At 44.0% G+C, this 26,234-nt stretch overlaps 1 protein-coding gene across 1 annotated transcript in view; it reads left to right on the top strand.

Annotated features, from left to right (window-relative positions):
• Nucleotides 1-11,956: 11,956 nt before the first annotated feature.
• LOC309550481 (zonadhesin-like) overlaps nt 11,957-26,234 on the top strand; it is a gene marked incomplete at both ends in the record, with an annotated part of 46,242 nt that continues 31,964 nt past the window's right edge. The window contains 4 exons of the mRNA XM_082250851.1: nt 11,957-12,015; nt 13,226-13,503; nt 17,607-18,205; nt 18,307-18,868. Of these exons, the coding sequence (XP_082106977.1) occupies nt 11,957-12,015; nt 13,226-13,503; nt 17,607-18,205; nt 18,307-18,868 (1,498 nt within the window). The remainder of the gene's footprint in view (nt 12,016-13,225; nt 13,504-17,606; nt 18,206-18,306; nt 18,869-26,234) is intronic.

The following is a 26,234-nucleotide window of genomic DNA, read 5'->3' as shown; positions in this document are numbered from 1 at the left end:
AGGTATTTTAGGCATTCCTATGATACAGAAGTAAGTGTCAGCCATAAAAGGCCCCAAAAATTAGCCCCAGCATGGGTTTACCTGACAGCTAAGAATGTTGTATTCTGTGGCTGAAGGTACATTTGGCATTCAGAGGATACAGAAGTAAGTGTCGGCCATAAAAGGCCCCAAAAATTAGCCCACATGGGTTTACCTCACAGCTAAGAACGTTGTATTCTGTGGCTGAAGGTACATTAGGCATTCACAGAATAAATAAATAAGTGTCGGCCATAAAAGGCCCCAAAAATTCGCCCACATGGGTTTACCTGACAGCTAAGAATGTTGTATACTGTGGCTGAAGGTACATTAGGCATTCACAGGACACAGAAGTAAGTGTCGGCCAGTATAAGCCCCAAAAATTAGCCCACATGGGTTTACCTGACAGCTAAGAACGTTGTATTCTGTGGCTGGAGGTACATTAGGCATCGACAGAAAAAATAATTGTCGGCCATGAAAGGCACCAAAAATTAGGCATTCAATGGACATAAAATGCCTTTTAATGCCGCTGTATTTACCGAAGACAAGGACCATGAATTGTTGTGGGTGGATGGCGGTCTGATATTTGTGGCCTGTCATGAGGAATTTCAATGAAACATGTTCTACTGGTCACATGTGTTGAATTCCTCAGAGATCCATGCCTCATTCATTTTTATAAATGTGAGGTAGTCAACACTGTCATGCGCTAGGCGAGTGCGCTTATCGGTCACGATCCCCCCTACTGCACTGAACAGGACACTGGACGGGGGGCAAGCCCACAGTTCCATTGCAAATAGTGCAAGCTTTGGCCAGAGGTCAAGCCTGCCCACTCAGTAGTCCAGGGGTTCATCACTCCTCAGAGCGTCCACATCGGCCGTTAACCCGATGTAGTCAGACACCTGTCCTGTCAGTCTAGGCGTTCCCTGATGCTGGATCTGGAGTACAGCTGTCGATGGTTCGACTGAAAGAAGGATCTCATATCTGAAGTGACCCAAACATCTTCAAACCACCCTCTTCTTGCAGGCGCTGTTGGATTGCTACTCGCAACTGTCTCTCTGTGACTGGAAATTCCTCTGCCAGCGCACGCAAAAGCAGAATGCAGCATTTTTCACAGCAAGGCCTGGAAGTGCTGCATTCTGACCGCCCTCTGTGATGGTGGTAACATTTCCGCCATTTTTTGTTTGTAACAGGGGTCTAAGTACGTTGCCACTCAGTACTGGTCCTTGCCCTTTATGCGTTTTATACGGGGGTCCCCCTTAAAACACTGGAGCATGAAGGCCCCCATTCACACTAAACTGGACGCGGTGTAGTGGCCTGGCTCTAGCTCATCATCCAGAATAATGTCGTTCTCGTTCTCCTCCCCTATCCACGGACAACACTAGGGATCGCAGACAGGTTTAAATCATGCTCTTCTTGCTCCTCCTCCTCCGCCCTGGCACCATCCTCTTCTGACTCCTCTTCAGACTCCTGTTGTTGACTTGTCTCAGATGGAGTAGCACCCCCTGGGAATTCATCCAACATTGCGACTTCCTCATCTTCCTGCTCCTGCTCCTCGACGGCTTGATCAATGACACAACGCAATGCATGCTCCAGAAATAAGGCTTATGGTACGATGTCACTGATGGTGCCCTGGCCGTGACTGACCAGTTTGATGATTTCATCAAATGGCCCCAGAAGTCTGCATGTGTCACGCATGAGCAGCCACTGGTGAGGTGAAAAAAACACAAGCTCCCCAGAACCTGTGTAAGAACAGAGTTCGTACAGGTAGTCATTAACTGCACGTTTCTGCTGGAGCAGCCTATCAAGCATATACAACGTTGAGTTCCATCGCATCGAGCACGGGCAGGTTGTGTCGCCACTGAATGTCAGCAAGGCGAGCTATGGCTGTGTAAGATCTTCTGAAATGGCCTGAGATTTTCCTGGCCTCCCGCAAGACGTCCTGGACCCCAGGGTATTTGGCAACAAATCGCTGCACGACCAAGTTCAGGACGCATGCCATGTGTGTTACTTTGCCCTGTTTCAGCGCGCTCAGCAGATTGGCACCATTGTCGCACACCACTTTACCAATTGTGAAATTAAGCGGTGTCAGCCACTGATCTGCTTGTGAATGCAAAGCTGAAAGGAGTGCAGGACCAGTGTGGCTCTTGGCTTCCAGGCACAACAGACGCAGCACAGTATAGCAACGTCTCACCTGGTATGTGGAATAGGTTCTGGGGATCTTGGGCGGTGCAGCGGAAGAGTTGGTAGCAGCGGAAAAGGAGGAGTCAGCCGAGGAGGAGAGGGAGGATGGAGTAGGAGGAGGAGAAGAAGAGGCAGGCCTGCATGCAATTGGTGGCGGGAAAACCAAATCTACAAGGGTGCCACAGGTTACATGCTTGACGGCCGTCAGAAGGTTCACCCAGTGGGCAGTAAAAGTTATATACCTTCCCTGCCCTTGTTTGCTAGACCATGTGTCTGTGGTCAGATGTATCTTGGCACCGACACTGTGTGCCAGAGATACATTCACTTGCCGCTGAACATGGCCATACAGCTCTGGAATGCCCTTCTGCGAGTAATATTTCCTGCCTGGGACCTTCCATTGTGGTGTTCCAATGGCCACAAATTTCCGAAAGGCCTCCAAGTCCACCAGTCGATATGGCAGTAGTTGGCGGGCCATCAGTTCCGACAAGCCAGCAGTCAAACGTTGGGCAAGAGGGTTATCTGGCGTCATCATTTTTTTACACTCCAACATTTGGGCCACGGAAGCCTGCCTTTTCCAGACCAACACGAGGACGGCATGATGGAAGGTGGAGTGGAGGACAATTGTGAGGAGAAAGGAGAAGGAGAAGAGGCTGGACGGTGAGAGCCTGTAGTGTGGCTTTGTGGGTTCTGATGGCGTTGCTCCCACTGGGCTCGGTGATGGGAGTTCAGGTGCCTTCTTAAGGCGGACGTCCCTAGGTACTGTAAGTGTTGGGCTTACCGTGACTTATGCATTGACTGCAAAGGCTGCAGATGGCAACACTGTTGTCAGCAGCGGACACATTAAAAAAAAGCCCACACTGCGGAGCCATGTGGCGGCATCCTGGGAGCGCCAGATGTGACTGTACATGGTTTATGGCTCGCTCCTGATACATTTGCAGTCTGCTTTGTCCCTCCTGTGCAATAGAGTGAAGAGGGTGCAGAAGAGGAAGGCTGAGTGAGCCACTCAACCAAGTCTGGTGCGTCCTTTGACTTAATCAAACGCACCTTCTGAAACTGTGCACTTTGGCTCAGGCCTACTGCTCCTGCCCTACCCCTACCACCCCTGCGTAAGGGCCTGCCTCTTCCCCTGCCTGTAATTTTTTAAATTACCCTGTGACAAAAGTCTCTAGAGAAGCGCAGTATATGTGGAATAAGGTATATAACACCCCGCTTCAATATGTGGTATTGGGGGCCACTGGTTTATCACACCAGTTCTACAAAAAATCGGCAAGTAACTGTTGTCACTGTGTGTAGCACAGTTACGCAGCAAAAGAGGCCAAAATTTTGCAGGACTAAAATACACTCTTAGAAAAGTATACTGTTAAATAACACCCCACTTCAATATGTGGTATTAGGGGCCACTGGTCTATCACACCAGTTGTACATAAAATTGGCCAGGGAGTTTGGCACTGTGTGTAGCAGAGTTAACGCAGCAAAAGAGGCAATATTGTTGCAGGACAGAAATACACTTATAAAAGTATATTCAAATAACACCCCACTTCAATATGTGGTATTGGGGGGCCACTGGTTTATCACATCAGTTGTACAAAAAATTAGCCAGTAAGTTTGGCACTGTGTGTAGCAGAGTTAATGCATGCAAAAGAGGCAATATTTTTGCAGGACACAAATACACTTATAAAAGTATACTCAGATAACACCCCACTTCAATATGTGGTATTGGGGGGGGGGGGGGCACTGGTCTATCACACCAGTTATAATACTTTAAAAGTGCTTTTGTCACAGTTTATAGTATTGCTGCAGAAACGCTCAACACACCAGTCACAATGATGCACAGTGCACAATACAAATCCACTATAATATGCTTTCTATATTAGAAAGTATATTATAAGTGGATTACACCCCTATACAGTGCACTGCACACCTATACCAAATAAAAAAAATAATTAAAAGGACTTTGTGGACCTTAACAGAGCGATTTGTGTCACTGACGATCTGTCCCAGGTGCACACAGCAAACCTCTCCCTACACTGACAAAGGAAACCGTACACCTATACCAAATACCAGCCCTTAAAAGGAATTTTGTGGATTTTAACAGAGTGATTTGTGCCACTGACAATCTGCCCCTGGTGCACACAGCAAACACATAACGTTTTTGGTGCAAAGCACCTGTTCCCTGCGCTCAGAGTGGTGTAGTCTCTAGTCCACCTTATTAGGGTCTTTCCACTGTTACTGGTGCTGTGGACACAACAACCCAGGAGGAATGCTAGGGCCTTGCTGCCCCTTACACAACCAGGGAAGTCTGGAAACACTGTAAACAACAACAAACACAGGGGCGCATAGGCCTAGTGCATTATCCTTTGGATGATTTATTTAAAAGTAGAAAGATTAAAAATACTCACAAACGAGTTCTTGTTTAAAAAGCATATCACATAAGGAACACGGTCCTCAGTAAAGGGATCCGAGGGTGAGTTGTCCCTTGAATTTGTGAAGGCTAACGCGTTTCGAGGCTTAGCCTCTTCCTCAGAGCCTAAAGAAGCATGTCTAGGCTCTTACTTAAATACCATACAAAGACATATGGAACAAGACACAGATTGGGGTCAGGCCCTCCTCCTGTGGGGCGTGTGCAAGAGGTGCCCGCCCACATCATTAGTGGGCAATGTTGAAGTCACATGCATTGTGGAGGGTGCCTCCCCCTAGAGATATTTTGGTCAGAGGGTACAAAACAATAAAACAATAAAATAATATGATAATGGTAGAACAGTATAGTGATGTTTAAAGTGGTAGTTCAACAAAAAATGGAAGAGGATGCAAAGGGTGCTACTAGTTTCTTTCGGAAATACAGATAGATACAATTATGAAACATGTGTAGCCATAAGGATTAATGATCTTAGGTGTTTGATGCAAATAAAAGCAGTCATGAGAATTGTGTGGCCATGGTAATTTATGATCTTAAGTTTTGTGATGCAAATAAGTGCAGTCATGAAACATATGCAGCCATGGAGATTCATGATCTCCCAATTTGGATGTAGATAATTTGGATGTCCTGGGCGGTTTGCAGGTCAGAGGGGGACCAAGTATAAGGGTGGATGAATGAGATGTCTGCATGCTGTTGATTGCTACATGGTGAAACTTACGCTAACCACCTCGGAAGCAGCTGTGCGTTCCACCTCCTCACCTGTAACGTTAAAAAACCATACCTCGTGAAAATTCCCTACCCTGGTCACTTCCGATGCACCTACGTCGCACCTATGTCATGGAACAGCTGAGCAGGTTACCATTGCGCATGCTCAGAGGTCCGGAGGATAGAGAATTCTCATGGGGTAGTGTGTTGTAACGTTACACCGCATCAGCTGTTGCCGCAGTAACATTAAAACATCTCGGCTGCAACATCAAATCATCTCCGCTCCGTGATTTATATTTTCATAGACCCGCCGCCCCTTTTTCATTTAGTAGCCGAGATCAAGGAAGTGACAGAGGTAGCAGCGGAGATGATTTCATGTTGCAGCCGAGATGTTTTAATGTTACCGCGGCAACAGCTGATGCGGTGTAACGTTACAACTCACTACCCCGTGAGAATTCCCTACCCTCCGAACCTCTGAGCATGCGCAATGGTAACCTGCTCAGCTGTTCCATGACATAGGTGTGACGTAGATGCACCAGAAATGACCAGGGAAGGGAATTTTCCTAGCTAGGCGGGGCCGAAGCTCGCTGGCTGTGTGTGAGGAACGCATCTCCTGTGTTCCAGCAGCTCATCCGTCCAGAGGAGTGCTAGGATCTGCCCGCCCAGGAGGGCGTGGCCACAGCCTGCTTGTACAAGTGAAAAATGTGAGCATACCAGAGCCTGCCTGCTGCTCACGTTTGTTTCCCTGATGGCAATTGATTAAAGTGTCATCTAGGGGGTCTCTGCCTAGCCTTATTTGAATCACCCTTCCTGATGTCAGCAGCAGATTGTGATGCCAGAGACATTCTGATGCTGGAGGCACAGTGTATAATAGAGATCGTAATGTGAAGGAGGGAGTCAGTTAATACCATTTGTTGCCTAATTTAATTAGGATAAAATTACAAAAAAATGCAATAAGATTTCAATAAGATTGCAATGCATTCGCTGGGCACCCCGTAGACTCACCACACCAGGAAGGAGGGCTGATAATACAGATATATGCACACATGTACAGTTAGCCAAGCTAGGTAAACCATACTGGACAATATTGCTGAGCTAGAATAGCTATGTATATGTACTTATACAAACGATGACGGTACAGAATGACTGTATAATGGATGGTCATGACAGGAGGATGTTTGTATGTCAGAGTGTGGGATATTAAGTGGTCCCGCAAAGAGGCAGGACAACACAGACGCACGCCAAACCACCCCCTGCACTTACACAAACGCTTAGGCATGCAGGCATAGATGTGCGCACACATATGTGTGTATTGGGAGATGGTCCTCTATATTAATGCTTTAGTACTATAGTAGAAATCACTAAGGGGTCTGTACCCAAAGGAAGTAGGGCTCAGCCTCATGCACATATGTGCAAGTGGGGAAGCCCTGAGGATTATCCTACGGGGGCTATCTGCAGGATCACACCCATCACCTCCTCTCTTATACTCCCTTACACTTCTAAATCTGGTAAGTTGCACTGAGCTCCCAATAGATGGACATCAAAAAAGGTGCTTACCCGAGCCCAGGGGCCAATGTACCTTGGTAGAAAATGGTAAAACAGATGGTGTGCCTGAATCTGAGACTCTACGAACTGGGGGTCTATGGGCTTGTTAAATGACCCCATGAACTTCCTGGTCCTCGTTCAGTCCTCCAGGTGCCAAAGACCCCAAGGTAAAGATCCAGTAGGTCTCCCTCCTGCACAGTTTTTGAAATCTGGCTCCATCATCCTGATGTTTACTTATTGCCTCGATTCCGAAAACCTTCAGTCCAGTGGGATCTCCATTCTGGCATTGTTTGAAATGTCTAGGGACTGAATAACTGGTGCGTTCCTTCTTATTGTCGTTTCTGCATAAGATGTTGTTCTTGTGTTCACCAAACCTCACTCTCAGAGGGAGTATGGTGCGACCCACATACAGCAGACCGCACGGACATAGTAGCCCATAGACTACATAGTTCGTTCCGCAGTTGATGAACTGTTTGATCGGGTGGGCACGGCCATCAAGACCCGACATTTCCCGCTTCCTGTGCCACATGAATGGACAGCAGCCACATTGTCTTACACCGCATTTGTAACATCCTGTTTGATCAAAGAGTGTACGCCAGGGATTATTGGTGAGGATATTTTTCTTTTCTTGTATCATCCGCACCCTGCTTGGTGCGATTCTTTCATAGTAGGTGAGGTTGAATAAAGACAATAGTAAATCCAGTTCAACCTGTGCAGGTGTGTGTGGCCGTAATCATCTCACATACCCCTGAATGTTCTGATCCTTGAAATGTACATCTAAGAGTCTTTTGAGAGCCACCATACTTCCCGCAGAAACCACCTCTTGTAGTAGAGAATTCCACAATCTTGTAGCCCTAACAGTAAAGAAGCCCCCACATTGCCTGAGGTCAAAACGCTTCTCCTCTAATCGCATTGTATGCCCTTGAGTCCTCATGCAATCCCTTTGACTGAATAGCTGTTTTTCTATGCCGAGATCACCATTGAGATATTTATAAATTGCTATCATGTCCCCTCTCAGGCGTCTCTTCTCCAGGGAGAATAAATCAAGCGATTGCAGACGCTCTTCATAATTAAGGTCCTCCAATCCCCTAATTAGTTTAGTTGCCCTTCTCTGGACTCTCTCCAGCTCCAACACATCCCTCCTGAGGACTGGCGACCAGAACTTGACAGAATACTCCAGATGTGGTCGGACCAGAGTTTTATAAAGTGGAAGGATTATAGTCTTATCTCTGGAATACATCCCTTTCTTTATGCATGCTAATATTCTGCTGGCTTTGGCAGCTGCCGCTTGACATTGCATTCTATTACCTAGTCTATCATCTACCAAGTCTCCCAGATCTTTCTCCATTTTTGATTCCCCCAAGGGTTCCCCCCCTAACGTGTATTGTGCTTTTATGTTTTTAGTCCCCAAGTGCAAAATCTTACACTTCTCCACATTAAACCTCATTTGCCATGTCGTTGCCCACTCTGTTATTTTGTCCAGGTCATTCTGTAGGATATCTGCTTCATGCTGTGCAGTTATTGCCCTGCCCAATTTTGTGTCATTTGCAAAAACTGATATCGAACTACTGATCCCGTCCTCAATGCTGTTTATGAATAAATTGAACAAGGTTGGTCCCAGAACTGAGCCTTGGGGGACCCCGCTTACCACCTCAGACCAGTCTGAGTATGTGCTGTTTATTACCACCCTTTGGACACGCCCTTTTAGCCAGTTCCGTATCCAAGAGCAAACCTTGCGGTCCATGCCTGCAGACCTTATTTTATAAATTAAGCGCTTGTGGGGAACTGTATCAAACAGCTTAGCGAAATCCAGGTACACCACATTCACTGGTTTGCCCCCATCTAGCTCACCTCCTCGTAGAATGTTAAGATATTGGTTTGACAAGAACGCCCATTTGTAAACCCGTGCTGATTACTGCTGATGATGTTGTTGTCTTTAGCAAACTCTACGATATAGTCACTTATCATCCCTTCCAGAATTTACATACTATTGATGTCAGACTGACAGGCCTATAATTTCCCGGGATATGCCTCTGCCCCTTTTTGAATATCGGAATCACGTTAGCTTTCCTCCAATCCCCTGGTACATTTCCTGTCATAATACTGTCAGCAAAGATCAGGAACAGTGGTCTAGATATAATCTTACTGAGTTCTTTGAGTACTCTCGGATGTACGCCATCCGGGCCTGGTGATTTATTTGTGTTAATTTTATCCAGCCTTTCCCTGATTTCACCCTCTGTTAGCCATAGCGGCAAGACCTGTGTGTTACTACTAACCATATAGTCATGGTCAGTGTACCCCTCCTTTTCCTGTGTAAAGACTGACGAGAAAAAAGCGTTCAGCACGGTTGCTTTTTCAGTGTCCTCTGTAACCATCCTCCGATCATCGTTAACTATGTGTGCAATATGCTCTGCCATAGATTTTTTGCTGTTGATATATTTAAAGAATTTCTTAGGGTTCTTTTTACTATCCTCTGCTATTTGTCTCAAAGTTGATTTTAGCCATTTTGATTTCGTATTTACTTTTCTTATTTGCCTCCTTGTATTGCTCGAAAGCCGATCCTGTGCCCTCTGATTTATATTTCTTGAAGGCCATTTTTTTCCCCTAATAAGTTTTTTAATGTTATGGTTTAGCCAGCCAGGTTTGGCTTTGTCTCTTCTAAACTTATTTCCCATAGGAATGCACTGCAAGATGCATTTGTTTAATATGTTCCTAAAGCATTCCCATTTTTCCTCCGTGGTCAGTGTTCCCAGGGTTTGGTCCCAGTTTACCCTTTCCATCAATGAGCACAATTTTGGAAAGTTTGCCCTTCTGAAGTTTAGGGTTCTTAAGTTCTCCACTTGCCTTGTTATATTGTTATTTACACTAAATGTGATCATCCAGGTTGTCCTGGACTCCTACCTCCGAGATTAGGTCTGGGTCATTAGTGATCAATAGATCCAGAACAGCATTTTCTCTAGTAGGAGAATCCACCAACTGTGACATATAGTTGTCCTGTAAGGTTTCCGTGAATAGACGGGCCTTCTGTGAGTGTGTAGTCCCCTCTTCCCAGTCAATGTCGGGATAATTGAAGTCCCCCAATATGATGAGTGATCCCAGTTTTGCCACTTTACCCAACAGTGATTTACTGTAAATTCCAGCTCTACCTCCTCCCTTTGTTAGGTTGGCCTATAGCAAACCCCCACAATTACTTTTCCCTTTTCTTCTTCCCTATGGAGTTCTACCCACACGGATTCTAACTCCATACTCATCCATTCCGTAATATCATTCCTCTCTATCACCCTTACATTGTTCTTGACATAGAGACATACCCCTCCCCCTCTTGTTCCTACCCTGTCCTTCCGGTACACCGAATACCCTTGGATATTGGCCAGCCAGTCATGTGACTTCCTAAATATCACCCCTGGCCTGTCAGGAAGGGTGTCTTTCAGTGCTGGGTCCTGTCTCAGAATCCTACAGTTTCGTTCTAGCACTCGTTGAATCTCAAACGCCTTGGTGCTATAAGTGGTGCTGAACCTCACTCCACCGTATTGCGTCTTTGTTGGACCTCCCTGTGGATCTTTCCTTCTTGAGTGGGAATTCTTGGAGTGTACATTTACATCACGAGTGCCGTCGTCCCTGTAGAAGCCAATATTTCATGAAGGCTTCTTCTATCCACTCCTCCTTATATCCCTTTTCTAGGAATTTCTTCTTGAGGAACTCTCCCTGTTCTTCGTAGTCGAATCTCTTTGTGCAGGTTCTATGCAGCCTGCAATATTGGCCATAGGGGATGTTTTTTATCCATCTTGTATGATGATTGCTACTGGCGTGCAGATAGGAGTTCCCTCCACTAGGTTTGAAGTGGGTTTTAGATGTTATACTCCCATCATCTTCGCCCCGAAGTTCTAGGTCCAGAAAGACCAGGTTGGTGTCGCTGGTGATGTGCCTGAAGGAGATCCCATAGGTATTTGTCTCACAGTGGCCCAGAAATCCCTCCAACTGCTCTGTTGATCCATCCGAGATCATGAAAATATCATCTATGTATCTAGCGTATACAATGAGGTTGGCCTTGTATGGGTTGTTGTTCCAAATCGCCTTTTCCTCCCACAGACCCATAAACAGGTTCGCATAGCTTGGGGCAAATCTTGCTCCCATTGCGGTCCCTCTTATTTGCCTGTAGAATTCGCCAGCGTAGGTGAAATAGTTGTGCGTTAAAGTAAATTCAATTGTTTGTATGAGAAAGGAAGTCTGCAAGGGATGGAGGTTGCTCCAACCAAGGTAGTAGGCTACTGCTTCCAGGCCATATTTGTGCTCGATAGATGTATAAAGTGATACCACATCCAGGGATACCCATTTGTATCCTTGGCCCCACTGTATCTCTGCCAGTATGTCTAGCATATGGCCTGAGTCTCTGACATAGGATGGTAATTCTGTCACAATATCTTGCAAGAAGTGGTCAATTTAGCAGCCTAAGTTGCTGTTAATGCTGTCAATCCCTGCAATGATGGGTCTGCCTGGAGGGTTACATGCGTCCTTGTGGATTTTTGCTATATGATAGAAGTGGGGAGTCCTCGGATGTGGTTTGAGTAGAAACTGGTACTCGTTTTTAGTAATGGTTTTGTTGTGGACTGCATCATCAAGGATCACCTTAAGGGAGTTCTTGTACTCTGGTAGTGGATCCCTGGGGATGGTCTCGTAAGTATTTGTATTGCCTAGCAGCCTTTTAGCTTCTCCAGTTAGGCCTATCTGTCTTGTATGACCAATCCTCCACCTTTATCCGCTTGCTTGATGACCACTTGATCGTTGTCTTTAATGCTTTTGATGGTCTTTGACATTTCCACATCCCTTGGGGATCTTCAGTGCCTTCCTGACCCAGCTGCCGCAGAATCCTGGGTTTGGCAGATAGTTCTAAATTCCTCTAGGACTACCTCATAGAAGGTTGGAATAAAGGTACCTTTAGCCCAATGAGGGAAAAATGTGTATTTGGGTTTAAAATCGGTATAGATCATGCTCCTGTTCCACTCCTCCAGGTTCACGAGCTCCGTTTCCAAACCATCACAACCTCCTCCCTGGAATAAATCTTCCAGTATGGCCAGAGCTTTTTCATCTTGTATCATGTCAACCCCTCGTGTTTCAGAGAAGCCCTCCGGGGTTTTGTCGGTATCACTCTTGAGGTCTTGATAATACCTATTCAATGTGAGGGCTCTGATGTATCTATTGAGATCAACAAAGATTTCTTCAATATGTGGTATTGGGGGGCCACTGGTCTATCACACCAGTTATAATACTTTAAAAGTGCTTTTGTCACAGTTTTTAGTATTGCTGCAGAAACGCTCAACACACCAGTCACAATCATGCACAGTGCACAATACAAATCCACTATAATATGCTTTCTATATTAGAAAGTATATTATAAGTGAATTACACCCCTATATAGTGCACTGCACACCTATACCAAATAAAAAAAAATAATTAAAAGGACTTTTGTGGACCTTAACAGAGCGATTTGTGTCACTGGCGATCTGTCCCTGGTGCACACAGCAAACCTCTCCCTACACTGACAAAAGAGACAGTACACCTATACCAAATACCAGCCCTTAAAATGACTTTTGTGGATCTTAACAGAGCGACTTGTGTCACTGACAATCTGTCCCTGGTGCACACAGCAGACCTCTCCCTACACTGAAAAAAAGCAGGATGTGAAATGGCCGCCAGGTCAGGACTATTTATAAGGTAGGGGGGTATGTCCATGTGCTGAAATGTTTCAATTGGCTGTCCCATTCCACCTGATGGCTGTGTCATGGATCAAAGTTCTCCCCAATGTAAACTAATATGGCCGCCGCGAAAAACGCCATATGTTCGCAAAATCGGCAGGCTGTGAACGAGCAAAGTTTGCCACAAACCGACCGCCGGGTGAACCGCAAGGCCATCCCTAATGATATGCATCATCTGTATTTTCTGACAGAGAGCTTGTACTAAGTATATAATGTTTGCCTGAACTGCTAGGGATGGCTAGGGGCCCAATAATATCCACTGCTACCCTCTTAAAAGGTTTGTCAATCACAGGCAAAGGTTGTAGGGGAGCCCTGTGTACATCTCCTACCTTGCCAACTCACTGGCAGGTAGCACAGGACCAACAGTAGTCAACTATGTCAGCAAGCATGGTAGGCCAATAACATTTATCAACCTCCCCCGGGTCTTAGTGATCCCCAAGGGCCCTGCTAGGGGAATCTTATGAGCCACTTTTAGCAACTGTCCCCTGAATTGACTGGGTACAACAAGCTGCCTCCTACCTATGTCAATCACATTCCCCTCTGCAGGCAAACCCTCTCTGTTCAGTTTTCCAGTGCGGAATATCATTACAGTAAGCTTTTTGTCTTTCAGCTGTTTGCCAGCCAGTAAAGTTGATCCTGTCTGCTCCAAAGAAGAAATTGATGTAATTCAAAGTCAAGACTCTTGTTACAAGATGATTCCCTTTGATAGTGTGTTCCAGCATTGTCAAATGATTGTGAATCCTATAGATTACTATTTTAACTGTTTCAATGACATGTGTGAGCTCGATCTAGACTCTGACATCCTTTGCAGTCATCTTCAGGCCTACACAGATGCCTGTCAAGCTGCAGGAGCAGTGGTGCTACCCTGGAGAAACTCAACCTTCTGTCGTAAGTGTGCAAAGTCTAAAGGGAATTAACGTTTTTAGAAGTTATAAGCTTGTGTGGGCTCCCTGTGTCACCAGTGAATTGCACGGACATTTGTGGGGCATTTTGTATTCAAAATAGACACTGCATGCAGGAATCTGTTTTTTTTTTCACTATCCCCCTTGTGATGGTCCTCCGGCCTACCCACTATTGACAGCTGACAAGTAGTGTTGGATGAATGGTTCAGCCTAAGCATAAATTTGGGCCGAAAATTGGCTGTTCGCTCCTTTAGTAAACACCCTAATTGTCTAGACATTTGACTGTTTATTTGGCCCACGGAGTGCCCCACAAACACTGCATGCTGCACAGTTTATTGGCAGCCCTAATTGGCTAAAGCAATGAAGGATTTGTCCAATCAGGGCACAGAACACTGTCAGAGCCATGATTGCAGAAAGTAACGATGACTGTGCCCAATCATGGCTCATTTCTCATAGACCCCCCCCCCCCCCACTATAAAAGGATCCTTCCCAGAGCAGCCATTTGCAGTGTGACATTGGAACGGAGATAGATAGAACAAGGCTCTGTTCATTGCTACTAGCAAGTTAGTGTGCTAATGTGGTTGATTTACTAAAGGCAAATCCACTGTGCACTAGAAGTGCGCTGCAAGTACAGTCACTGTATATCTGAGGGAAAAATCTGAAATGAGGGGAAGCTCTGCTAATTTCTATCATCCAATCATGTGCAAGCAAAATTGCTGTGTTTTATTTTCCTTGCATGCACTCCTAAGATCTACAGCGACTGCACTTTCAAGTGCACTTGCAGTGCACTTGAAGTGAACAGTGGATTTGCCTTTTATGAAATAAACCCCATTGTGATTCACAGTTAAGTGAAGTGTGAATATGGTGATAGTGCAGCATGAGTGTAGTGCGACCATTCATTTTTACTTTAGTGTCAGTTTATTGTGAATATAGTGATAGTGCAGTGTGAGTGTAGTTTGATCATTCATTTGTACTTTACTGTCAGTTTAGTCTTTCAGGGCACTTTTACTGCAGTATATTGAGGTGCGTTAGTGCACATTTACTTCAGAATAATGAACTGCTTTAGTGCACGTTTACTGCAGTATATTGAGGTGTGTTAGTGCACGATTACTGCAGTATATTAACATGCGTTAGTGCACTTTTACTGCAGTATATTGACGTGTATTAATGAACGTTTACTGCAGTATATTGAAGTGCATTAGTGCACGTTTACTGCTCTCCTGAATGATTTGAATGAGTCATACCAAAACCTAAATGACTTCCTCAGATTATTCCCTAGATGGAAGTTGATAAGAAATTAAGTGTAGTTTAACATCTGACAACACAGTCACAGAGCTCAACTGAATAAAGAAACTGTACACTCTATCAGAAACAATGTGACACAACAGACCATGTAAGTGAATGTTGCCATTTTTAAAAAGATTAACAGCCACTTGGATAACAGTCCATCAATTGCATTGAAGGTGCTATGTACAGTACATAACTACAGAGCAAATAGAAACCAGAGATGTTTAGAGACTGGCAGAGAAATTACACTTCTGTATAGAAGATAAATGAGACTTCAAGAATCTTCCACATTCTGAAGTTTACCTGCATCTCTGAACAGTTGCTGTCAGTGTGTCTTTTGTCTTTGGATTACTCGTTGGTCTCAAGGATTATTGCAATCCATTTTCAGGGAACAAGATTTAATTACTGTAAGTTGCATTGACTTTTCAGAAAGCAGTATTAGCATTTTTTGGAAATTCTAGGCCATGCAAGATGTTTATTTACTTTCAAACACAGAGACATCTGATCCAATAACTAAGAAACTGAGGAAATATCTTACCTACCTAATTCATTCTCTATTTGTTCTGTTTTTCCTGACCAGCGGACAAGATATTTTTTAGAGTGCTAGGCATCTTACAGGCAAGCACCAGAATTGGCCAGGCCTAGTAGGTTAAAGTGATTGTAAACTACCACCTTGTAAAACAACCCATTCATTTTAAAATAGAAATAAAAGACAAAAAAAATTTGTATAGATAAAAAAATACATTACAAATACCCTTTTTCCCTTTTTTATAAGTGATCACATCCACTCTCTTCTCAGCTGTATAAGAGCTGGGGGGAGGAGAAGCAGCAGCACACTGAGTTTCATAGTGAATGGCTGTGCAGTGGGGGCATGTCAGGACAAGTCTGATCATTGGAGGAGAGTACACTGAGTTCCCAGCATAGCTAGAAAACTGACCACTGTGGGCTCTCCTGCTTAGTGTGGTCAGTTTTTAATAGGAAAGCAGAGGGGCTGGCAGGAACACCAGGGATTTCACATATAGGAAGCAACACAAAGAGAACAGGGTACGTTCTCATACATGTACATGGTACAGAAGGCACATATGAGGAATATGTAGTGTTGGGGTTACAAATGCTTTAACACATTTCTCAAACAAATGTAAAGCTAGTTTCTCTAGTTCTGGTCAGCAAAAATAAAAAAGAACCCTTAAAACTTTATTACACTTCCTATTTTCCAATCACCTAATCCAATTGGCAAAAGTGTTAAATATCTACCTTCCAACAACTCCAGCCTTCATTAGGCTGCAGGCATAAGGGGTTACTGTGATAGCATGGGTTCTGTAAATCTCAACTTTTAACTGTGCTTATGTACCCCCACAACTCTAGATGTACTTGAGTTCTTGTATCATGGAGTTGTTAGTAGGTACTAAACAATTTGCTTAAGATAAATTACATAATATTGCAGAGAAGTTGTAAATTCCTGTAGGGTGATTTATCAATTCTATCTCACAGCAAGACAATGCTAAACTGAAGTAGAGAAACAGATTTTGTGACAGATTTACTACAATGTTAAAGCTTGATTCATACATTCTTCCACCTGCTGCTCTAAAGTTGCACTGCCACAGAATGAGATATGACCCTATCCACTTCTTATCTGATCAACTTTTAGAGTGAAATTATGTATCATCTTGTTAGTGATAAATCTGTCTCATAACTTTTCAAATCTGTTGCAGTTGGCTGCCCAGGATTATAGGAGAAGGGACTGCAAATACACAATAAACCTTTTGCATTGATTTTGCTAACCAAGAGGCAACCTAAATCGCATTCTCTGAGTGGTTAGAGTAAGGTTTACATGCAGTTACAGGCATTCACAGATTGTTGGTGGCAATTTAAGATCAAATTTTTGGATTGCAAATTATTACTGGACCCAATGACAAAATGTTTCTCTACTGCTGGGATTAATTGAACCTCTTCACACCTAAGAGTAAAATAAATCTTAATGCCTAAGCTTAATTTTGCAACTTTGACATGTGTTAGTAAAACCGTACATATCATCACATCATTACTTTGTATATCCAAGCAGATTATACCTTGTTTTTTTTCAGGACAAATTGGGCTTTTATTTGGTGGTAAATGGTAATGGATATCTCCTGATTTTTTTTAATTATCAAAGGAAGACTGGCCCAAAATAGTAAAAATAAAATCTTTTATTTTTAAATTTAGCTGTATATTTCTTGCTACTACCATAAAATAGCACCAAAAAAAAAACCCAAAACAAATTCTCTTGCTTCTGACGATTTCAGCAATACCACATTTGTGTATGTTAGTTGTAGTTTGCACCCGTAGTACAGCCCAGAAACAATAGAGCACATTTTTCTTTTTTGTTTTCATTCTACCCAAAACACACCGACACTAACTGACACTGATACTAAGTAAAAGAAAAAAATCCTGTGTAAAAATTCTTTTTTTTTTTATTTTTTATTTTTTTTTCTACACCCACTTTTTTTTTTCTATCTCTGCTAGGATAGAGAAAGATACAATGTATCTTTCTTGTCCACTCACAGAGACATAAAACACGGGGATGGGCTTCACAGTGACAGAGTGCGGCGCACAACCAGCACTGAGGGAGGTATGCAAATATGCGGCTCCACGGCAAAAAGCCCTGTGCAGTGGGACAGCATATTTGTGTTACGTTGGCACCAAGGGGTAACAAACTTTTAAAGGGGGCTTGTAACTTTGGTATCTGTTTCTATAGTGCTGATAACATACATATTTTACCCTGTGATAGTCTGATATAGCTTTTACAAATAATTTGTTTTACAGCTCTGAATTGCCCACTAAACAGTCATTATGAGCAATGTGGAACAGCTTGTCCAGCTACTTGTGTCAATCCAGCATCACCATCCAACTGCACTCTTCCCTGCACAGAAGGGTGTCTATGTGACCCAGGATATGTTCTCTATGATAAGACGTGTGTACCAAGTAGTCAGTGTGGATGTTGGGAAGATGGTAAACATTACCCGGTAGGCTCGGAGTTCTGGACGGATGATACCTGCTCCACTAAATGCAGATGTCCCTCTGCTGGTGGTAGTTTAGTGTGCAATTCTGCTTCATGTGCACCTGGCAAATACTGTGGTGTAATAAATGGAGTTATTGACTGCTATAATCTATTTGGCGATTGTGTAACTTGGGGAGATCCTCATTACTACACCTTTGATAAGGAAATTCATCACTTTATGGGAATATGCACATATACTCTTGCCAAGCTTTGCACCAATACCACATCTCTTCTATATTTTAACATTGAGGCAAAGAACGAACCTTGTAATGGGAATCCAACTGTATCAAATATTCAGAGAGTTATCGTGGATGTCTATGATCACAAAATAACCATTGTTAAAAATGAGCCCAGTCGAGTTTTGGTAAGTTTCATTGAATATTAATGTAATATCTTTCATGGTATTAAAACGGTGTTGCATTTTTATGGCTAATTCTAACATGCACATGTATTATTGTTTATCAGGTGGATGGTATTTGGACAAATCTTCCAGTTATCTTGGTCAATCAGTCTCTGACAGTGAAGCAAAGTGGTAGATATGTTAGTCTGGAGACTGAATTCTATCTTACAGTAGCTTATGACACTGACCATACAGTGGATGTAAGGATCCCAACAACATATTTTAATCAAACCTGTGGAATGTGTGGCAACTTTAATGGCATCCAACATGATGACTTTATGATGCCGGATGGACAGTTAGCTCAGAACTCAAATCAGCTGGGAGACAGCTGGAAGGTGGAATATGATGATCCATTATGTAGCACAATTGTTCCTACACCTCCACCACCATGTCCACCAGAGACAGAGGAACTCTATTCAAACAACCAATTCTGTGGTTTGTTAACAAGTAAAGATGGTCCTTTCAAGGTTTGTCACTCAGTAATCAATCCAGACTACTTCTTTGACGGCTGTGTATTTGATCTGTGCACTCTTGGTGCTGGCAGTTTATGTAAAGCACTGGAAGTTTATGGCGATACCTGTCAAAGAGCAGAAGTAACCCTTACTTGGAGAAACTCTACATTCTGCTGTAAGTAATGCTATTAATGTAAGTGCGTTAATGTATATTGAATTCTGTGGTTCCTGTATAAACATACTGATATAGTCTCACATGCTAATCTTATAGGACAGCAGCACATAACAGTAAACATTTATAAGGTATTGCTCGGCAGTCCATAACCATCATCAATCAGTTTAGATTATAATTTATTAGAGGTCAGTATTTTACCTAGAGTGTTTGTTCGCCAAAATGTTTTCTTCGTTTTGGACAGGATAGGGAAGGGTAAGAAACCTCTGTGAGATTTTAGCTGCTATAATTCGAGAGTTTTAACATTTCTGCTGACAATAGTTTACAAGACAAATAGGGGTGGGGATTCTCCAAAACCAACTCAGAAAGGAATAAAATTGCTTTTCCTTGGTAGAGTAGGGGGGTAGGCTGGAACCCCTGTCAGAGTTTTTATTTCTCAAGTGTCCCTATTGCCTATATTCACACTTTCTGTCTAGTTAATTTTTTGTCAACAGGACAGAAAGGAAGAGTAAATATAAATAACGGAGCCATGGTTAACATCCACAAAATTTAGTTCCTGAATTGTATAGATGTGTATAGCCCCACCAAAACATCTGCATAGTTGAGTCCCTTGTAGTTTTTTTGTCAGGCTTGCAAATGAGCAATATCTCCTCAGCAAGCATGCCAGATATGGGGCCAAAATGTATAGGCTCTGTGAGAGGGCCACAAGCTATACATACTGCTTTAGAATGTATGAGGGAAAAGATAGTCAAGTGGAGCCCCCTGAATGCCCAGACTACATGAGGAGCAGTGGTAAGATAGTGTGGGACTTGTTACCCTTGTTCCGTATGAAGCATGCCACTTTTTAAACATTTGTTCCCTCAAAAAATTGGCTGCTGTGGCACCATGCAACCAATCACAGGGGCTTCCCAATAGGCTCATTAACACCCCAAACCTGCTTGTGCAATGAAGAACTACTAGCAGTAAAATAGAAGGACAAATGTGATGTATCCATCCTGTCCATTATTCACCCAGAAATGAGGGTCCAAATTCACACAGCCTCTTGGTGTTGTTGAAAAGCCTCTCTGCATCCACACTTATAATTAGGGATGGGCTGAACACCCCTCTGTTTAGTTGGCAGCAGAACTCCTGAACAGGGGAAATGTTCTAACCCGAACAGGGAACCCCATTGAAGTCTATGGGAGCCGAACAGTAAAAATCAAAAGTGCCCATTTTATAGGCTTATATACAAGTAATTGGTCATTAAAGGGGTATGGGGGTCTGGATACTGCCCTGGAGGACATGTATCAATAAAAAAAAAACAAAAAAAAAACGATTGTTTATTCAGGAGCAGTGATTTTAATGATGCTAAAATTGCAACAATACAAAATGAAAAATTCCTTTAAATATAGTGCCTGGGGGGGGGGGGGGGGATGTGTCTGTAAGTTGGTGCATCTGTAGCATGCATAAAACATGCTACAGCAAAAATGACATTTCTGAAGAAAAAAAAAACTAGTTAAATCCTATTTAAAATGACTCTTGGTTACAATTGCCGACACCTGGCTATTGAAAAAATAAAGAAAAAAACAGCGTGGGGTCCCCCAGCAGTCCATATCCTGCCCTGCGGTCTGGTATGGATTTTAGAGGGAACCCCACGCCAAAATGAAAAAAAAAATGGTGTGGGGTCCCCCCCAAAAATCTATACCAGACCCTTATCCAGGCATGCAGCCTGGCAAGTCAGAAAAGGGGGGGGGGCAAGCAAGTGCTCTGCCCCCCCACCTAAAAGCCACTTGTCCCCATGTTGATGGGGGCAATGGCCTCTTCCAGACAACCTTGGGCTGTGGTTGGGATGTTAGCAAGGGGGCCCCCAGATCCCACCCCTATGTGAATGGGTATGGGGTACATGTTACTCCTACCCATTCACCAAAAGAGTGTACAAAAGTAATAACACGAGACAGTTTTTGATAAATCCTTTATTAAAAATAAAAAATAAAAAAATAGTGTCCCTCGATGTAAATCCATCGTTAATCACGTCGCCCGCTACCCAACATATAGAAAAAATAAAAAATGCTCTTGCCTCCTGGGGGCCATCTGGCTACAATATCTTGTGGCACCACCCCCTTCTGACATCACATGACCAGGAGGGGGGACCATACGACCATACGCCATTTTTTTTCTTTATTTTTTTACAGGCACTTTTTGTTTTTTTCAGCTGTCAGCGGGAAAACCTATTGACAGCTGATGACTCATGGTTGTTATGGATGCCGCAGTCGACTTCCTGGCCTCGATCCTTACCAACCAGCTTACACTGCACCCTGAGTGGGCAAAGCTTTGCCCACTCAGGGCGCAGAATGCACTGTGCAGCACTCAGTGTATAGCAGGGTATGCGTCGGATCGAACACCTAGCGAACACCCTGCAAATTCGAGTGTTTGGCGAACGGCCAGCAGGCAAATGTTTGACCCGAACTCATGCTTAGGCTGAACCGTTTGCCCATCCTTACCTATAATAAAACTATGGGAAGTGTAGACTTCAAGTACTAAATGATGAAGCCATACTTAGCCTGCCTCAGAGTTAGACAATGGTACAAACAAAAGTCGATATATTTACTTTTACTTCATATTTACAATTGGATCTATTCAATGTGTTTGCTATTTACAAAGCTACTGGAAGAACTAGATCCTACCTAAAATTTCAGTAAATTATCATCTCAGCTCTGTGGCGCAAAGCCCACATCCAGATGCAGTTAGCTTACAGCATGGCACACAATTCTGCACAAGAAGGATCTCTAAAGATGTTAGGTAGTCAGGAAACTGTCTATCACATTTTGAGAGATCCTAAGAGCCGGTTCACACTGGGGCGACTTGTCAGGCAACTTGGTCGCCTGACAAGTCGCCTGCCATAGATTAGCACAGGACCCGTTCTAATAGGAGCGACACAAGTCGCTCCGACTTAGAAAAAGGGTCCTGTACTACTTTGGGGCGACCTGGAGGGACCTGCATTGACTTCAATGATATGAAGTCCGTGCATGTCGCTCCGAGGTCTCGGTGCGCGCTGTGCACCGCGACTTCACAGGTCGCCCCGGCAAGTCGGGTCACTTGTATGTGAACCGGCTCTAAAATCAAAGAAAAGGTTATTGTTTTCAAAAATTAAGTTACAAAAAAAAGTAAACGAAAAAAGTTTATATTGAGGTAATGTTATATCATTACTGTGTGTTATTGTTAATTGTCTTTTGCTTTGCAGGAATACCAATCAGATGCAACACTGATATGTGTATTCTGACAGTAGCAAGGTGCTCTCAAAAAACATACAGGTGCATCTCAAAAATGTTTAATATCAGACAGTTAATTTATTTCAGTAATTCAATTCAAATGTGAAATGCATATGTTTTACATTGAATAATTACATACAGAGTGATATATTTCAAGTATTTCTTTCTTTTAATTTTGATGAATATGGCTTACAGATAGTGAAAACCCAAAATTCGGTATCTCGGAAAATTTGAATATTACATCAGACCAATAATAAAAAGGATTTGAAAACAGAAATGTTGGCTTAAGCCCCGTACACACGAGTCAAAATTCGGCTGGGAATTTTCGGCTTGTTAGTATGATGCTTCCGACAACCAACTCCAACTTCTCGGCCGAAAAAATCCGTTCAGAATCGTTCTCCCGCGTGCCCCCTGGGGCGCGCACACGGGAGTGTCCGTGCACGCCGGGTCCCGGGGACCCGACGCATCATGGATCGTGGTAAAGGGCCAATGAGAGCGGTCCTTTACCATGTGATCGTTCCGTCCAATGACGGAGCGATCACGTCACAACAAACCGGCGCATGTCCGGTTCATTTCTCTCCTCTCCTCGGACGCTGTACACAGCAATTGGTACAGCGTGCGAGGAGAGGAGAGAAACTGCAGCTGCACGCCTCCTCTGCCTCAACTGTGCCCCATTAGTGCCCCACCAGTGCCTCATTCGTGCCCTATCAGTGCCTCAGCCGTGCCCCATCCATACATCATCCGTGCCTCATCCATGCATTATCCGTGCCTCATCCGTGTCACATCCGTGCCCACCCATGCCACCTCAGTGCTCATCAATGCCACATCCATGCCCACCCATGCCACCTCTGTGCTCATCCATGCCTCATCCGTGCTCATCCATGCCTCACCCGTGCCTCATCTGTGCGCCATCTGTGCCTGCCCATGCGTTCTGAGTGCTCATCCATGCCATATCCATGCTCATCCATCCCACATCTGTGCCCGCTCATGCCACCTCAGTGCTCATCCATGCCACATCCATGCTCATCCATACCACATCCGTGCTCAGCCATGCCACATCCATGCTCATCCATCCCACATCTGTGCTCATCCATGCCACGTTAGTGCTCATTCATACCACATCCATGCCACCTCAGTGCTCACCCGTGCCACGTCAGTGGTCATCCGTGCCACATCAATGCCACGTCAGTGCTCATCCATGCCATGTCAGTGCTCACCCATGTCACATCAGTGCACATCCATACCACATCAGTGCACATCCGTGCCACATCAAAGCCACGTCAGTGCTCATCTGTGCCACATCCATGCCACGTCAGTGCTCATCTGTGCCACATCCATGCCACTTCAGTGCTCATCCGTGTCACGTCAGTGCTCATCCATGCCATGTCAGTGCTCATCCATGCCACATCAGTGCTCATCCGTGCCACATCAATGCCACATCAGTGCTCATCCATGCCACATCAATGCCACGTCAGTGCTCATCCATGCCACATCCATGCCACGTCAGTGCTCATCTGTGCCACACCCATGCCACTTCAGTGCTCATCCGTGCCACATCAATGCCACATCAGTGCTCATCCATGCCACGTCAGTGCTCATCCGTGCCACATCCATGCCATGTAAGTGCTCATCCGTGCCACATCAATGCCACGTCAGTGCTCATCCGTGCCACATCCATGCCACATCAGTGCTCATCCGTGCCACATCAATGCCACATCCATGCCATGTCACTGCTCATCTGTGTCACACCCATGCCATGTCAGGGTGCTCATCTGTGCCTCATCCATGCCACGTCAGTACTCATCCATGCCACATCAATGCCACGTCAGGGCTAATCCATGCCACATCGGTGCTCATCAGTGCCACATCCATCCCACGTCAGTGCTCATCCGTGCCACATCAGTGCTCATCAGTGCCACATCCATGCCACGTCAGTGCTCATCAGTGCCGCATCCATGCCACATCAGTGCTCATCAGTGCCACATCCATTCCACGTCAGTGCTCATCAGTGCCACATCCATGCCATGTCAGCTCTCATCCGGGCCACATCCATGACACATCAGTGCCACTATAATGCTTATCAGTGCCCTACAATGTCTCACAAAATTGTAATGGGAAGTCAGGAAATGACGGTGCTCCCTGCATGTTGGGCCTCTGTATGTGATCAGGCTGTGGAAAAGTGTCACATATGTGGTATTGTCATGCTCAGGAGGAGTGGCAGAATGTATTTTGGGGTGTCATTTTTGCTATGTACATGCTATGTGTTAGAAATGTCTAATAAATGGACAACTTTGTGTAAAAAAAAAATGCGTTTTGGTTTTCTTTCCACATTTTCCAAAAACTTGTGGAAAAAAATGACGTGTTCAAAAGACTCATTATGCCTCCTAGATCATGTGTTGGGGTGTTTTCTTTCCAAAATGGGGTCATTTTGTGGGTAATTCCATTGTGCTGGTGCTCCAGGACTTTCAAAAATGTGATAGGTCGTCAGAAAAGTATATGTGCAATTTTTGCTTCTAGAACACCTGACTGTGGTCCTTGGATGTTGGGCCTCTGTATGTGGTCAGGCTGTGGAAAAGTGTCACACATGTGGTATCTCCATACTCAGGAGGTGTAGCAGAATGGATTTTGGGGTGTAGTTGCAAGTATGCCTATACAGTGTGTAAGAAATAACTTCGTAATATGACCATTTTGTGAAAAATAACTAAAAAAAATAAAAAAATCTTAATTTTGCAAAGAATTGTGGGAAAAAATTACAACTTAAAAAAACTCACCATGCCTCTTTCCAAAAAGGGGTAATTTGGGGGGTATTTGTACTGTCCTGAATTGTTAGGGTCTCAAGAAATGAGATAGGCCGTCAGTACTTTAGGTGTGATCAATTTTCAATGATTGGCACCTTAGCTTGTAGACTCTGTAACCTTCACAAAGACCAAAAAATGTATACTTATTTGGGTTATTTTTACTAAAGATATGTAGCAGTATAAATTTTAGTCAAAATTTATGAAGAAAAATTACTAAATTTGCAAAATTTAAAACCAAAACGAAGAAAAATGCATTTTTTTTACAAAATTTTCGGTATTTTTCATTTATAGCACAAAAAATAAAAAACCCAATTATGATTAAATACCACCAAAAGAAAGCTCTGTTTGTGTAAAAAAAAAAAGGATGAACATTTCATATGGGGACAGTGTTGCATAACTGATTAATTGTCATTCAAAAATTGAGAGCACTGAAAGCTGAAAATTGGTCTGGTTAGGAAGGGGGTTTAATTGCCCAGTGGGTAAGTGGATAAGAAAGGGGTGGGGACACCCATCACTTAATTTATTCACTGCACCAGCACCATAATACACTGCGCTGGTGCAGTGAATAAATTACTGACATCACGTCAGAAGGGGCGGTGCCATCGCCATGTGCCCCCGCCCCTTTTTTATAAAAGAACTGTCACAGCTCTAGCACCTTAATCGCCTAGAGGCATATGAAGTGGTGGGAGCGTTTCGGAGGACACTATTTTTTTTTTTTAATAAAGGACTGGCATTTGTCTTTATTTTTATTTGTACACATTTTGGCAAATGGGTAGGGGTATGATGTACCCAATATCCATTCACATTAGAGGGGGGGGCGGGATCTGGGGGCCCCCTTATTAAAGGGGGTTTCCAGATTCCGATAAGCCTCCCCCCGCAGACCCCCACAACCACAGCCTACGGCTGTCGAGAAGAGACCCCTGTCCCCATCAACATGGGGGCAAGGTGCTTTGGGGTGGGGGGAAAAGCCCCCTGCCCCAAAGCACACACCCCTTCATGCTGAGGGCATGTAGCCTGGTATGGTTCAGGAGGGAGGGCGCTAGCTCATCCCCACCCCCATCCTGTCCAGCCAGGCTGTGTGCTCGGATAAGGGTATGGTATGGATTTTAGGGGGAACCCTACGCACATTAAGGGGACCCCCCAGACACGATATTTAAAGGAATTTTTCATTTTTCTTGTTTCACTTTAAGCATTATTAAAATCACTGATTCTGTAAAAACGATTGTTTTAAAAAAACATTTTTTGCATTGATTAATGTCGCCCAGGGTGGTACCCAGGTCACCTTACACTTTTTTGGGCCAATAACTTGCGTTTAAGTTTTTA

This window comes from Pelophylax lessonae (genome assembly GCF_965119305.1).
Source record: "Pelophylax lessonae genome assembly, chromosome: 3".
Lineage (NCBI taxonomy): Eukaryota > Metazoa > Chordata > Amphibia > Anura > Ranidae > Pelophylax > Pelophylax lessonae.
Note: the sequence above shows the minus strand (reverse complement) of the source record. Positions and strands in the feature narration are given on the sequence as shown.